The sequence below is a fragment of the Falco cherrug genome, chromosome 11, assembly GCF_023634085.1.
Source record: "Falco cherrug isolate bFalChe1 chromosome 11, bFalChe1.pri, whole genome shotgun sequence".
NCBI classification, from domain to species: Eukaryota; Metazoa; Chordata; class Aves; order Falconiformes; family Falconidae; genus Falco; species Falco cherrug.
In genome coordinates, this window is record NC_073707.1 from 5352958 (window position 1) to 5368057 (window position 15100).

The window sequence follows — 15100 nt, forward strand, 5'->3', positions numbered from 1 at the left end:
TGTAACGTATTTTGGCAATGGTTTTGAAGAATATTTTTCTTCAGGCAGCCCTAGCAACCCTTTCAAATACCCCATGAATATTTGTCTGCCATAAATTGGCTGATGGTAAGCACACCTCATCACAGTTTTCAAGAGATTATTCCTTCTAGTGAACAAAAGGTAGTTTCCTTTCTGTTTTTATTTCTTCTGTTCAACCATGCTCCCACCCCCCCACCCCCTAACTCTCTTCTTCACTTGGCAGTTAAATGGCTGTTCTTTTTCTCTGTGCTATGTTCTCCCTTCTATTTGCATGACTCGGCAAAAATCAAAAGGCAATTGAGGGCTCGGAAAAAGGCAAATTGGAAAGAATTTAACTGGGTATGTTATATGTGTCATCCAGTCTGATTTTGCAGAAGACTGAGGTTCTCCTATACTACTGTTAGAGTGGGAGCATTATGCATTGCTTCTGTCACATGCAGTGGTAAAAGGAAGACAGCAAGAGAGGACCTGTTTAGAAACTTCACGGTTGTAGCCCTGCTGCTTTGAAGGAGGCAAATTGGTGCTTGGTGGCTGTTAATTTTGAAAAAAAAAAAAAAAATGCTGGCAATTTACTGGCTCCAGTAGTGGGTCAGGCTTGTGCCGAGCAGTCCGTTTGGTTAATATGTGACCTTTTGTATATCTTTGTGAGAAATTTATGTGATCACATATTTTTTATTGGTGTTTTCTCAACTGCATCATTTGAAGGGGGTATTTTGCTTGTTTGTGCTTGTAAATTAGGGAGATCTGTGCTTGTTGGAGTATTTTGGGTTAGTCTAGTTTCCTCTCCCCTCCCTGTAAGGGAAAGTTAAATAAAAATAACTGGTGGCTTTTGCAGGTATGTGGTTTGGCATTGACCAAACACTTTTATCTGGGATCCCCTAAAGCTGGAAAGGGATGTTTCAGCAAGTCCCGTGGAGATTGATGCCTGCCTTTTAAGAGGTGGAAAGGCTTTGACAGCTGCATGTTGCATTAGAGCATCTGTGTGTGTTTTTAATAACTGTAGGTGGAACAGATTATACTGCTGGCTCTTGCTGGCCATTATTAAGGTTACTCTTCTTCTTGCTTTTGCACAAGTCCTTTTCTGGCAGGCAGAAGAACTCTGACTGCGTTTGCCCCGTCTGTGAGAAAGTAATTCTTCACCTGCTACTGCTGGGTTTTTTTGTGCAACTTTTCTGAGTTGAAATGAAGACGTAAGTATTTTGTCTCTGAAGGTAATCTCATACTGTTCCAGAAAACTCCTTTTTGGATTGGATTAAAAAAAATCTCATGGATCCAAATGCTTCAAGTTGGAAAGTTTTGCTTTTTGTGGAGAAGACAGCCTGAGACTTGCTGGTTCTGTGAATTTTTCAGCAGTGGTGAAATAATTTCAAGTTGATGAGCTGCTGAACTAACATGCTGTTAGGATGGGGCAGGAAGTAAGCTGTGGCTAGGTAGCACCATCTGAATAAAAAGTTGTCAGAAAGCTGCTTTCAGCTAATCCCTGGGAGGAAGTGAGCTATAATCAGTACTAAGTGAGCTAATCACAGGAAATCTATTGCTCAACAGGAGCCTGTTTAAAAATAAAAAAAAAAAGGTGGGGGGGGCGGGGAGAAAGGGGGAAAAGAAAAATACTCAGGCAGTTGTTTAATTCTGCTTTTAGACTCCAAATCTTTTTGATCCAAGAAAATGGAATATCTGATGAAACGAGCAGCCTTGGATCTCCACTTAAAAACTGCATGATATATAGATCTGTTTGCCCTCTTTTCCAGAATAATGAAGCATCAAGTCTCATCTCCTCCAGTAGAGTGTTTTTCCAGGTATTAAAAGGTGGTGGTGTGGAGGGGCTGCAGATCAGCTGGCTACCAAAACCACTGGGGGTCAACGGACTGGGAATGAGTCAGCAGACGTTTTCAACAAGAGTTTTTATAATTCAAACCCAGTGTGGCACATGACTGTTTTAAATGTCTTGTCACATGGGTCTTTTCTTGGAGCATCACACACTAGCTCTTTTATTGTATTGTTTTTAATTACTTTGTGCTTCCTTTCACTTGACATCTTCTGCCTCGGAGATTTGTTTGTGAGACACCTATTTTGCTATTTTCCTCTGCTGTGGTCCTGGCTGTCCCGGATGCTGCTCTTTGTGTGTGACAGATGTTGCCAGCAACACCCTACAGGGCTCCATAGGAAGACAGCAAATGACAGCTGCCGCCATACAGATTGCTGTAAGGGTAACTTTTCTCAACCCGGGTGCCCTCTGCTGCAGCAGGGACAGGGAAGTGCACTTTACCATCAGGGTTTTTTTCACTTTTGATATGTTAATTTTTCTTCCTCTGTTCCTTCGGTCGGACGCCAGGTGCTTTTGCTGCATTGCTTTCAAGCACTGTGCCTGCTGCCCGTGTCTGGCCCGTTGTGCCATTCTCCTTGCAGCAGTTCAGGTGGTGTCTCAATAAGCTTCTGCAAATGTAATGGCACATCAAGGACTATGATTTCAAAAGCAAAGTGGTTATGTTTCTTAATGCATTGTTAGCCTGAAATTAGTTACTTCTGCTTTTTAGTCAACCCTGCAAAACAGACTTAAATTTGATGTTTGTGTTGCCCCTTTGATAGTGAATGACCCGAGTAATTTTTACCTGCAGTAAACAGAACTGAGTTCAATTTGCAGCTTTGTGAGCCCCCTGTCAGGGTATGCTCATGCAGAGGATTTGATTTATTTCACTGTTGTAGTTCTGGCTCCTCGGAGGTCTGTTGCTTAAATGCAGCGCAAAGCCAGGATGTTGTATGCCAAGAGTAGGAATTTATGTATGTGTTATCACACAGCTCAGAGCTTCATGTGTTTTGTTTTGGTTTTTTTTTCCTAAGCTGTAGTCCAATTTACTTTTGCTTTGGATCCCAGGCAGTGCAATACAGACGCAGCCTAGGCTCCTGAAATACATTAGTATCAACATCTTAAGAAGACAAATTCAACTCGTTGTGATATGAGGGCTTTCTCACCAGCTGTTTAATTTGATGCGTGGTACCACTTTCCTACCCCTGCTCTGGGCCTTACAGTACTACGCTGTGAGATTGATGTGTATGCATGCATAATGCGTATTTAAAACTGAATCTGTTCGAGTGCTCCAGGGAAAATGTGACTGTGCACTGTAGCAGATAGGAAAATTGTCTTCAGTTTAATTTTATTTCCCTTTAGTCATTCTGCAAACCAGTTTGAGAAGAAAAATGTTCGTCCTTTTTTAGAAGTCAGAGGAACTAAATAGCAGCCCTGCGGTTGAGAGGGGCCTCCATGGCGAGCCTGCTGCCGAGCCAGCACACCAGCACACCGCTTCAGCTGGGACCGGAGTGCCTGGCAGCCTTGGTGCCGATCACGAGGGCGGTCGAGGGAGCTAGGAATGGCACACGAGCTGTACTTGGGAAGTTCGTCAGGAAGCAGCCCAGCTTTATGCTCACACAAGGGGGAATATTGGGGAGGGACAGGGGGGATGGACACCAACAAAAAAAACAACTCACAGCCAGAACATTCAGAGTAATGCACTGCAGCAGCCTGTGTTCCTCAGCTTTCTGAAAATGCTGCCCAATTCTCACTTTACTTTCTAGCTTGTACTCGCTGTCAGGGTTATATTGCAGGGTGTTTTCACACTGATGGCAGCAACAGGAACTGCTGTCTCTCTTCTGTGGCCTGGGTATGCTGTAGGTTATTGGGCCCTTTTCTTCCCCAAAAGGAAGAAAGCTAGTGAGCAGCAGAACTGACTCCTAGAAGATTGTTGTAAAAATGAAACTCTGAATGCACGTGCAAATTGGTCACTGCAGGTCTCTGGAAGGGGCTGGGAGGAAGAGGGTGGGTTAAGCTAAAAAAGGAGTTTCCCAGTGCTTGTCTTGCCACAGCCTCATGCGGAAAAAGTAGAAAGAGAAGAGTTGCACTTCTGAGGAACTTGGTCAGGTCTCCTACTGTTGGTAGCGAGTGATTTAGGATGGCACAGACCCTGGCTGGCCGCTTGCTGCCTCTGCAGCAGAGGAGAGAATGCATTTGTTCTTCAACTGCGGCAGTCTGTGTTATGATGATGTCTAAAGCTGCCGAGGACGAAGAGAGTACTTCCGTTTTTGCTGCCCTGGTGCAGGGCAAGAAACCTTTGGTAAAAGGAGGGAACAGCTCTTGGGAGTAGTATCGTATACTGCAGATGAGGACTGAGAATCGGAGCCTTATGGTCACCCACGCTGGTACCTGTGAGTATGTTTTGTGGAGTAAGCAGCAGAACTGTTGGGAGGAAAGCTTTTAGTTCTTTTTTGTGTCTTTTTTTTTGGCGTGTAATGGGTTGCAGTACTGTCCTGTGCTGGGAATGAATCTATCTGAAGTCTGTAGTTAAGTATTGTTGGCAGTTTCACAGCTTGTCTCTGTGGTTCATTCCATTGCTTTCTAGTTCTTGTAATTAAATGTTGTGAGACTTGTGATTGTGGGGGAGATGCCGATGTGCTTGAATACATTATTATTACTGGTATTATCTTTGCTGGCAAAGATGAAACTGAATCCCTTTCCCCCGATTATGTCCTCTTCAATATGTTACCTTTGCTGCTTCAGTCATCTTTCTTTCAGATTCAGCATACCTTTATGAGGCTGCTCAAACTTAGGTTAACCATTTTAGTAAATGTCTTTCAGCCAAGCTCCAGAAAAACCCCACCATTAATTGGGTTGTCTGATTCTGTCAGAAAAATATGAACCTGACATCCCCTTAGCCAATATACAGACTCCTGGCAGGCACTGGAAAAAAATGAAAATTCCCCCTGGTCCTTGCAATTCCCTTTCCAAGCCATGATTCAGCAAGGCAGCCACGTGGGTGATGGTGCAAAAGCGATTACGCCTAGCTGCTGAGAGATGAACAGGCTCCTTTTTCTCTTCGGGAGAGTGAGAGAGCAGAAAAAGGAGCTTCAGGGTATATTTGCACTCCTCTTTCCCCCCCTTCTTTTTTTAATCCTTCCTCCAGTCGTTGCCCATAATGCCAAACCTCTGCCAGCAATTTCAAAAGTGCTTCCTGATCCTGTGCAAACTTTCCCTGCAGAATGAAGCCAGGGTAAGGATAAGGGGGAGGGAACTGCCCTCTTCTTCTGCACTCAGCTAAGAGTGCAGTCAGAAAGAGATTAGCTGTTTGGATTTGAACCTGAACAAAACGATTGATTTTTAACTTCCAATGATGGCTGAAGGGTTAGACTTCCGTTTCCTGAAGCGGTCCGTTGTGAGTGGAGCTGTTGTAATTTATTTAAACAATTAATTCAAAGGTGCTGTGCATTGAAATGGTCCTTTCTGCAGAATGGTTTTGGATCTAGCAATTTATTTTAACAAAGGCCTTTGAAACAGCTGCTCAGAAATTATACTACTTTGTGTTATTAAATAAATCATGTCTCTTAAGTTTTTCCTAAAACCTGAGATTTTGCTAAACCACAGATTTAATGAACTTGAAGGATCTTGTTTAACTGCGAATGACGGCGCCTGTCCCTCTGGTGGGAAGCCGATGCTGGAGCTCTTTCTGCCACTCCAGTCTGTTCTAGCAGCCCCCCAGCTCGGCTGCCTTCCTGCAGCCCCCGGTATTGCTGCTGGGCTCGGCTGCGAGCGAGGTCAGGGGTCTTCCTGAACACCTTGGAACACTGAACAGCTGGTCAGAGCTGCAGCTCTGAGGGTTCTGCACAGATGCTGTTGTGCTGGTTTGCTGAAGTGCCTGGTTTTCTCCTGGAATGGATGAGTTTTGGATTTCCATATACTTGTGTCCAGCCTGTTGCTTAAAAATTTCTTCTCTTGAGCACGCAGGTTGCTTAGGAGTAATTTGTTTCAGATAAGAAGCTGTAATAATGAGTATGTGATGAGCTGACTTGCACTGCTTGTGTCACTGAAAATTAAGAATTTTTTCTATGCCGAGAACTTTATTTAAAAAATATATAAACAAAAGAGCAGTAAATGTGTTTTGTTTTTGTTTTTTTTTAAATTTTATTTTAAATTTGAAGCCTGATTACAGCATTGTTAATTTGATGACTGCGCTCTCCAAGGAAGCGTGTGGGGAATTAGTATGGGCTTGGAGGGCCAAGTCTGTGCTTGTCCAGTTTCAGATGCGGGTTAGTTTTTATCCTTACATCCTACCCTTGCTACTCAAGCAGCTTAAAAAAACCTGCACAGATGGAAGAAATAATAGGGTTTATATCAGAAAAATACAAAACACTGCTCATGATGTTGCTTTCTTCACAGAGTATATAATTTTGGTGTTAAAAGTTCTGTGATATGCTTATTTATCTACTATGGTTTATTTAACCATCTAATTGTATTTCTTTGTTCAAAAGGAGGAGCACTTTCTTTTATGTCTGTTCCCATTTGGGTAGCTAAGCACCCTATATCCTACTCTTTTCGGAGATTTAATTAGCACAAGGGAAATGGATTATGGTCCCCTGTACTGCATCATGCCAAGCCCAACTTCAACAAGACTGAACACCATATATCTGATTTGGTGGTACAGACCAGAAGTTTGTCCATCTCCAATTGGTGGCATGCACTTTGTGCAAACAGTATGTGTTGTTAGGGGAGTGTTTGGAATTAAAATCCCTGTGGGTAGACCTGCTGTTACGTTTGCAGGGTTCTTAAATTTTTTTCCTCATATTGCAGCGTAGATACTGGAAAATGCAGAAGATCCTATAGTTAAGTTGCAACATTTGAAAGAGCCATCAGCAAGTGAATTTGGAAGACCGTTGGAGGATGGGAATCAGTCTGATTCACAACCATCCCTGCAGACATGTTCAAGTGTTGCAGGGCTGTTTATCGCTCCCTCATCAGGCAGAGGGCTCAGAGGCAGGTTTGTCTAGGTGGGTGTTGCACAGCTTTGACTGCTGTTCCCTGTCAGGGTTTAGGTAGGTGGGACAGCTAGCACATGTCCAGCTTTTACTTGCACTGCCAGAACTTTGCTTTGTGCTGCTTGTGGCTCTGAAGGTATTTGAACAGAAATTACATGATAATTAATTTTAATCTGTCTTGAGCTTTACGACATAAAACAGTGTGCTCTTGTGCTGCTTGAATTCAGGCTGCTAGCCTGATTGGTTTTCTTTTTTTTCAGATTTTGCAGTATTCACCCACCCAGTGAAATGATAGGGAATGGCAGTCCACATGTTTTTAGTTCTGCTAAGACCATATTGTGAGTTATACGTATTGTGCTGAGGCACTGTATAGCACAATCTTTATACTTTGGAAAATCAGGTGTTATAATTGAGAGTGCTCTGCACTGTCTTATCCTGAATTTTTTAAATGACACTGATAATGACTGCTGCAGTGGTGTGGCTAGGACAGAGTCACGCTCTGGGACTATGACGGGCAGCTGGTAGACATCAGTAGGCCATTCATTTCCCAAACTGCTGTGAGAGGAGGAGGTCAGCACAGAGATGTGTTGGGGTAGCTCATCATTTGAGCGTATGGAGGAATGAGGGGCATATTTGTTCCTCAGCTGTCATTGAGAGGTAATTTCTATAAATCGTTCTTTGTGCTGTTTACTCTGTAGCAGAGAGGCTGCCTGTTTCTTCGTGCTCGGAAAAGAATCTCCAGGATATTATGGGGAGGGAAGAAAGACCAGTGCAGATTTTCTTGAATGTGGAATATGTCATGTAGGTACTTCATTGTGCCGTGTTCTTAGCTTTAGCAGCCACTTCTTTGTGATCTCACTCAGGTTTTTGTTAAGGACTCAGAGGCTTGTGGTAACAGTGTATTCTTTTTACAAATGGAGAAAGAGTGGCACAAAGTGGTTAAGCAATGCAAGTCACTCAGAAGTGGAATGCATCCAGTGGATCTTCGTCCCATGCTCTTTAATGCAGGCTGCGTAGTTTGGGTAGAGATATTCTTAGTATGACTTAACCTGGGCAGTGTGCTGAATTATGACTTACAGGCTCTTCCTTTCTCCCCAAGATCTTGTCTGATAAACGACAAGAAGGAAAGCATCTGAGGCTTTTAAAGGTGTTTGACTTCAGAGGATGAGGCTCTTTGGGCTAGAGCTATACCTACAAGATACTGTACTTACACCCTTACGCGTACTGTCCTTTTCACATATGCAGCCTTTGTGGTAGTGAGCCAGATCTGGGAATCTGGCCACATTAGAACTGAGTCTTCTTTTTGACTGGGTGAATTTCATCACTGGAAAAATTTGTTGCTCCATCCCACAAATGCTCCTGCTTGTGCAGGTGAATGGGCGGCCCAGAAATGGGAGTGAGAAAGGGATCCGCTTCCTTTGGTGGAGACATCAGTGTCTGCCAGTGTGGTGCTTGCAACGTTCCTCAGAGTTGAGTTTGTACCTCCTTTCTCTGTTAGCCAACAGAAGAAATGCTATGTTTATGGGTTCTATGCTTTCTTCCTATGTTAAAACATATTTCTATTTCAGTGTTTTCACTAGCTATTGAGAACCATGTCTGACAACGGAGAACTGGAAGACAAACCACCAGCTCCTCCTGTCCGGATGAGCAGTACTATCTTCAGTTCAGGGGGCAAAGACCAGTTGTCTGCCAACCACAGCTTGAAACCCCTGCCCTCTGTACCAGAAGAGAGAAAACCTAGAAATAAAATCATCTCCATATTCTCTAGCACTGAAAAAGGTAAGATGCCTCTATTTTCCAAGGTTACTACTTGCATTCCTTACGCATATTTCTAAATTTTGGTAGCGCTTTAGACGTTTGAGTCCAGCCTGTCCAAGTGTAGGGGATTGGAGGAAGTGTTGAAAGTTGGATATGTGTGTTCAATGAGCTGAGATGTTCTTTCTGTTTGCACTGTAATGTTTGAAGATGAAATGCTAAGTACGAAAAACTAAATAGCTTGCTGAGGAAAACCACCACCTATTGCTTCTCATGTTTGCTGCCCAGTTGAAAGTAATGCATTTCCAAACAACCCTAATAAATATTTGTGATTCCTGGGTATTGTGTTACTTACCATTTTGCTATGCTAAATTCAGATAGCTAGTTTAAATAGCATCCAGCTGTTTTGGAAGTTGTGTCACGTTGATTTTAACCATTTATGTGGTTTTCTTGAGGAGAAAAAAAGGTAATAAAGAAATAGTGGTGAGGGTGGAGTGTGCATGAAGGAGGATTGAGAAAAATTAATTCCTTCTGTGTGTGTAACTGCACTGCTAGTATTAATTACTAGTGGGGGGGAAAAATCTGGATTGCTGCAAACAAGGATTATTTCTGAGGAAAAAATTGCTGTAATGAAATACATGTATTTCATACATGTATATGTATATTTCATATATGAAATAGACTGTATTTGTGCTTTGTTTCTGTCCTCTTTTCTGTATGATGAATGTATGTACAGTGCTGTAGCCCTGATCCTGGTTCTCCGGGATGTCTCTATCCATGTACAGCAAAATAGTGCATAGACAGAAATATCTTCTAACATCTGGTGTGGTAAAACTGTGCAGGGAGTTACAGGCCTGACCTGAAACTGATGTGCATTTTATTAATCTCTACCGGTTAGTATTTTTGTGATTACTATTAAGATGCACAAGGTGAAGACCCTGCTGCTCTTTGAAGTCTTCTAGTTCTGCTCTTGGCTTCCTGCGCCTCGTTGCTGATGTGCTGGGCAGGACTGGTTCAGTCATGCCGACACAGGTTTGACTGTTTCAAGAGACTTTGCTCCTCTGGTTATTTATTCACTTGGCTAAGTATTTCCCCCAGGGCTGGTTTTCACTCTTGCTTCAGCTGTGTGAGCAGTCCCTCTGCAGCCATGCCTCACGCTGGAGAGAAACGCTGGCGGCAGGCTTCCCGCTGTTTGGAAGACCTGGCTTTCCATGATCTGGCAGTGTTTCTGCTCTCAACAGTGGGCGTGTTTTCCTTTTTGGAGGATGGAAGGATTTGGCCAGTGTAGCTTTTGTAGTTATTTCACGAGGTCATTTATTGTGAAATAACTGTCCATGGCTGGATTACAGCAGTGGAAGTGGTGGTCTTGTTTACTGGCATGGGTAAGCTTTAAAGAAGTAAGCCTATAAGGAGAACATGGGAAGCTACCACAGCTTGGTGGCAGCACCCCAAGAGAGAGACTCCAGGCCTCTGAGGCTGGTGAAGGTGGTGAAGCTGGGTGCTGCTAGCTGGGTGCAGTGCCACATGTCTGGAGCAGGTTCTAGCTTAGCTCTTTGATACTGCAGAAACTGGTGTTTTACCATTATGGTGTTTGTCATGGGAGGAAATGCCTAGAAATTGTTGGTGTGGGTGCTGAAAGAAAATATTGGGGAAGGATCAAATCTGGCCATCTTCAGGCTGGAGAATGGGTTAGGAGCTGGAATGGCATTTGTCATTATGTTGTTCCATCGATGGTTCAGCAGAGCACTTGTAGCCCTTTTTTACAGACAGGGATATAATGAAGTAGAACATAAACCCCACATGAAAGAAGGTTTTCCTTGCTCTGGATGAGTAATACTGCATAAGACTTGCTTGTGTTCTGAAACAAATTGTGAATGCAAGCGGGCGCAGCGCAGCTGGAGAGCTTTGTGACATTTTATAGCGCCTTTACTTCTCCTTGACTGTTTCCTCTTTCCATCTTGACAGTGGGTTGGTTTTTTGATGAAATGGCTGGGGAGGTGGTTGAAGACTTGTCTAGAGTTGTATTGGCTCACCTGAAATTGCTTTGGAGTCCCAGTACTTAAAGATTATTGAGACCACTCTGTAAATACTCATGTGTACTAAATTGATGGAAATTAATCTGCATACTTGTTTAGCATGTGTCTTTATACCTACTGATATTTAGTGATGTAAACTAAAACCAGAAGAAATAACTTCTGTTGAGAAAAGTACATTTTAGAGAAAATGGTGTCAGTGTGTTTTCTAGATGTTAAAAAGTATTTCAGATAATGTCCTTCTGAAAAAAAGCAGGTTTTACTGCATGGTAAGATAATGTGGTTAGGAAAAATGGTAACTGAATTACCTAGCTGAAAGAAACTATCTGAAAGTTGTGTTTTGTCGATTAGGAAAAAAACTTCTTGATTGGATGACCTGCAGCAAGGATAATGTAAACATCCAAAAAAATGGTTTTGGCCCTCAAGACTGCAGAACTGGCTGTCAAACGTAAGCAGGATATAAATGGACACAGTGGCTTTCTGGCACTAAAACAGTGGTCAGATGTTAGTTGTTTTGTTCGTTAGCATGGCTGAGATGCACCCTCGCTAGAAATGCCAATTTAAATACTTTCTTTAAAGGAAAAAAAAAATCTGCTGCTGGGAAGCTTTATAGAAATCCTATCTTCCTGCTTGGATTAAAAAAGTACATGTGAATTAAAAAAGTTCATGCGAAAAATTTCCCCAGCCAGTGCAAAAGTTAAGAAATTACTACCAAAATGGTAAATTCTCCTTTTCTGAAAATGAAGGGATGCCTTACAGGAAGATCTACAAGGCTACTGCAACGGAGCTGTTACTGGTTAACGTTATTTGACTTTGTTCTGCAGATCTCTGCCCACCTGATTTTTGCAAGGTCCCTCCTGGCCAGCTCCATCGCATCTATTGCCACAGCTCTGCCCCCAGACCCCCTCTTGGGAGGCTCCTCTAGCGTAGGAGGTGGTGCTGGGGGGGGGTGGGCTTCGGGGAACTCACTGCAGGCGATGGGGTTTAGCCAATGCAGAGCTTCTGCCCCAAGTCTGAGCTAGTTCTGCACTGAAATAATCATCTGTTTGAAGGGATTATTTAATGACCTAGTCATGGAGGGTCACCCCCCCACCCCCAGTTTCATTGTTTAGGATAAATGAAGTGATAGTCATCTTTTACTAGAGTACTTAATTGCCATGAATTTCCTTGGCTAGACTTCTGAAGTCAAATGAAACTGTGTGTATGTTTATGGAAAGCTTTAAAACAGTCCCCTGAAACAAGAAATGTTTGTCTTCAAGCAGAACTTGCTAAAGGAGGTGCTGTGGGGCATCACCCAGCAAGGCTGCAGCTCGGGGTAGATTTCAGTGTGGTTTCAGCTGCAGCTCAGTAACTCAAACTTAAAGTAACTCGCTAAAGCTGGAGTCATCTACCTGCCACGACCAGGCTGCTGGGAAGTGTCTGTTTCTCGCTTTGCGTACAGAGGTCGGCTGGCGGGAAGTGAGGGATGCTTGAGGATGGGTTTGCCATGCAGGACGGTATGTGAAGCACCTGGAGTGACACCTTGCTGAATGCCTGTGGCTTCATTTAGGGAAGAGTTTAACTGTATTTGAGGCACTTTCTTAATCAGTTCTCCAATTCGCCAAATCCTTCTGAAGGACCGAGTCTCCCCACTCCTGGGAACATATGCTGTTGTCTCTGCAGGGCCCAGGGGCCGCATTTTAGATTGACTTGCCGTTTCAAACGAGCATTGCCCTTTATTAAAGGGGTGCCCATTTAAAGACAGAACTGTGTTGCAAACCTAATCAGAGGTTGAAAAGCAGCGTGGCCTCACAGTGGCCTTGTTCAAAGAGCCTCGAGTATGTCCTGCCAACACATGACTCACGGGACTTGCCTCTTGACTGAAGAGTTGCTCGCGTTCGTTTGAAGTGCTGCTCAGATCAGCTGTTCCTGTGGGCAGAGGAGTGATTTTTAGTCTCCTTGCCTAGCCTACTAATAAGATTTGTGTATTTTTGGAAGGAGTGGGTTTATTTGCGCAGCACAGGCTGGAGGGTTTGAACACCAGCTCCTGTTACCTACGTCTCAAGTGCTCCCGAACAGGAACCTTCTGGAGGAATATAACTTTTTTTTCTTCCTTCCCACCTTACTTTCACATAAATAATTGCAAGAGATTGGGAAGAAACAATTCTTTCTTTAAAGTTTTCACATAAGCAAGTTTCTTCTGTCCTGTGACTGATGTTAATGGGAATGTTTGACAGTCCATTTGCTTTTTGGCTCTGACCTGTGCAGCCATATTAAAGATATCCTGTTTATAATAGCCGTGTCTTTCCACTGCATTGTTCAGCTGGAGGCAGCCCACATGGTTTTTCACTTGTAAGTATTGTCCTCGGCTTCTTGTCCATCTCCTGCCAGCGTAGGGGGATTTCAGACAGATTCCCTGGGTCTGAGTAGCGTGATCTATGCTTGTCCCATGTTCCGTAACTTTTGGCCATGTAGTAACGAAGAGGGTGCTGCTGGTTTAGCTGCTCTTTTTCTGTACTGAAACAACATGACTTTTTATTTTTAAGGTGAATTTAAAACAAAGCAAAACCCCCTTTTTTTTGATGTACAAACATAAAATCAAGGAATCAAGTTAGATTGCAAAATGGTGTGCTGCTTTCCTTTGTGGTTATGAGCACTATGGTGTTCTTGCTGGCTCCATGCACGCTATAATAAATGCAGCTGACTCAGCTGTGTGTTCTGCGAGCCCACAGGCGTTCCCAGGATTACAGATGCAGTTTTCTTGGTATCAGGTTAGACATGCTCTACAGCTCACTGCCAGGCCTCTGCCTTTCCGCCGAGGACTGTGAGATGAGGCCTTGAGCATCATCTTTCTACCTGCAGAGCAAACGGCAAGTACACTCCTCTGGCAGGGAAGGAAAGCAGGGCTCAGGCTTTTGGCAAGAACAAGAAAACAGGGTCCTGAAACCTTCCAACGTAACTGTGGACCTTTTCTGAGTAAAGAGAACAGAATGGTGTGTTTTAGATTGGGTTAACTGAAAAATGTCTTCCATTTTTCTTTATTTTCTCTTTGTCAGGAAAAATAAAAACAAAAAAACCCCAAAAACAAAAAACCCAAGCCCCTGGAATTATAAACTATGTTACAAATGTAATTGAATCTAGGTTGGATTGTGCACATGGTTCTTCTCATTATCTGTTCCTGCTTCTGGTACTTATGCTGGCTTTTTTTTCTCTTTTAATTTAAATTAGGTAATTGCTCTAAGACTATAAACTTATCTTCATCACAGGAAGTCCTAGTTTGCATTAATTACCTTGAAATGAAGCAGTGAGGCAACTGAGTTTTAACTGTCTTTAGGGTGAACTTGAGGTTGAACTGAAGTTGTCTTCTGTGGTGTTCTTAATCCATATTAAAATGTCCTTTTTTGCATTGTAAACATTTCATATGTTTAGATTTCATATGCTCAAAAGAGCTCCTTGCACTCTGGTGCTCTTAATCTCTTGCTTGCTTGCTACCATAGTATGAATGATTTGAATGGAACAAGTTGTTGATTCTTACGTGAATCTATACCAACCTGAAAATACCAAATCACTGAGCTGCCTATGTAAAGACCTCCATCCAGTAAACAGAATAATGATTACATTAATCCTAACTGTTGTAATGCTTGGCTTGATTATATTAAATGGAGACAATAGGACTTTAAATCTTTGCTCAGTAGATCTTTGAATGTCTGTTTCAGGAAGCAAGAAGAAGGAAAAGGAAAGGCCAGAAATCTCCCCACCGTCAGATTTTGAGCACACCATCCATGTTGGCTTTGATGCTGTTACTGGAGAGTTCACTGTAAGTATCCCTGCCTTGGAGTTGTTCAGAAAACATCTGTGGGTCAGCACTGTAGTGAAGCCATTGCGGTGTTTTAGAATAAAGTGCAAGTTAGTCTTTGTTTTTATCAAAAGAATTATTTTATTGTGTATTTGTACTGCATGCAGAGTAATGAGACTGTGGCGTGTTAGTACTTCTGCAGTGTGAATGTCAGATCTGATGCTTTGTGTCACCTGGCAGAGCCTTCCCTGAGAAACCCTCCTCAGTTTACTTTCATTAGCGGGTAACGCTGGTTCTGTTGAGTGCTTTTGTATTCCCATTCCTGGCTTAATACACCTGAAAGAGGTGGTGTCATGGGCACAGAGATGTGTGGTGTGCATGTATGGCTCCCCATTAAACCCCATCCTGCTTGGTCATGTGTTTAAGGCTGCGTGTGTTATGCTTTTTGTAGAAGAATGAAATCTGTTCTGCTTTTTAAAAAACCTTCAAAATACTAGAAGGATGCTTAAAGCAGCCTTTTCTTTTTCTTCAGGGAATGCCAGAGCAATGGGCTCGGTTGCTTCAGACCTCAAATATCACGAAGCTAGAACAGAAGAAAAACCCCCAGGCGGTACTAGATGTGCTGAAATTCTATGACTCCAAAGACACAGCAAAACAGAAGTATCTGAGTTTTTCTGCTCCAGGTGAGATCCAAGTGTGTGCAAGGCACATTGCAGAGGAG

The 15100-nt window shown here is 43.0% G+C and overlaps 1 protein-coding gene across 6 annotated transcripts in view; it reads left to right on the forward strand.

The window, feature by feature from the left end:
- Window positions 1–15100, forward strand: part of PAK2 (p21 (RAC1) activated kinase 2) — a 47801-nt gene that overhangs the window by 14620 nt on the left and 18081 nt on the right. For 3 of the 6 annotated variants that reach the window (XM_055723294.1, XM_055723295.1, XM_055723296.1), the window contains 3 exons: window positions 8385–8595; window positions 14300–14400; window positions 14912–15062. In XM_055723294.1, coding sequence (XP_055579269.1) covers window positions 8409–8595; window positions 14300–14400; window positions 14912–15062 — 439 coding nt within the window. In that variant the 5' untranslated portion in view covers window positions 8385–8408. Of the gene's footprint in view, window positions 1–1667; window positions 1815–3954; window positions 4216–6675; window positions 6829–8384; window positions 8596–14299; window positions 14401–14911; window positions 15063–15100 lie in introns of those variants that run through there. The other 3 variants (XM_055723298.1, XM_027802336.2, XM_055723297.1) reach the window with 3 other exon arrangements.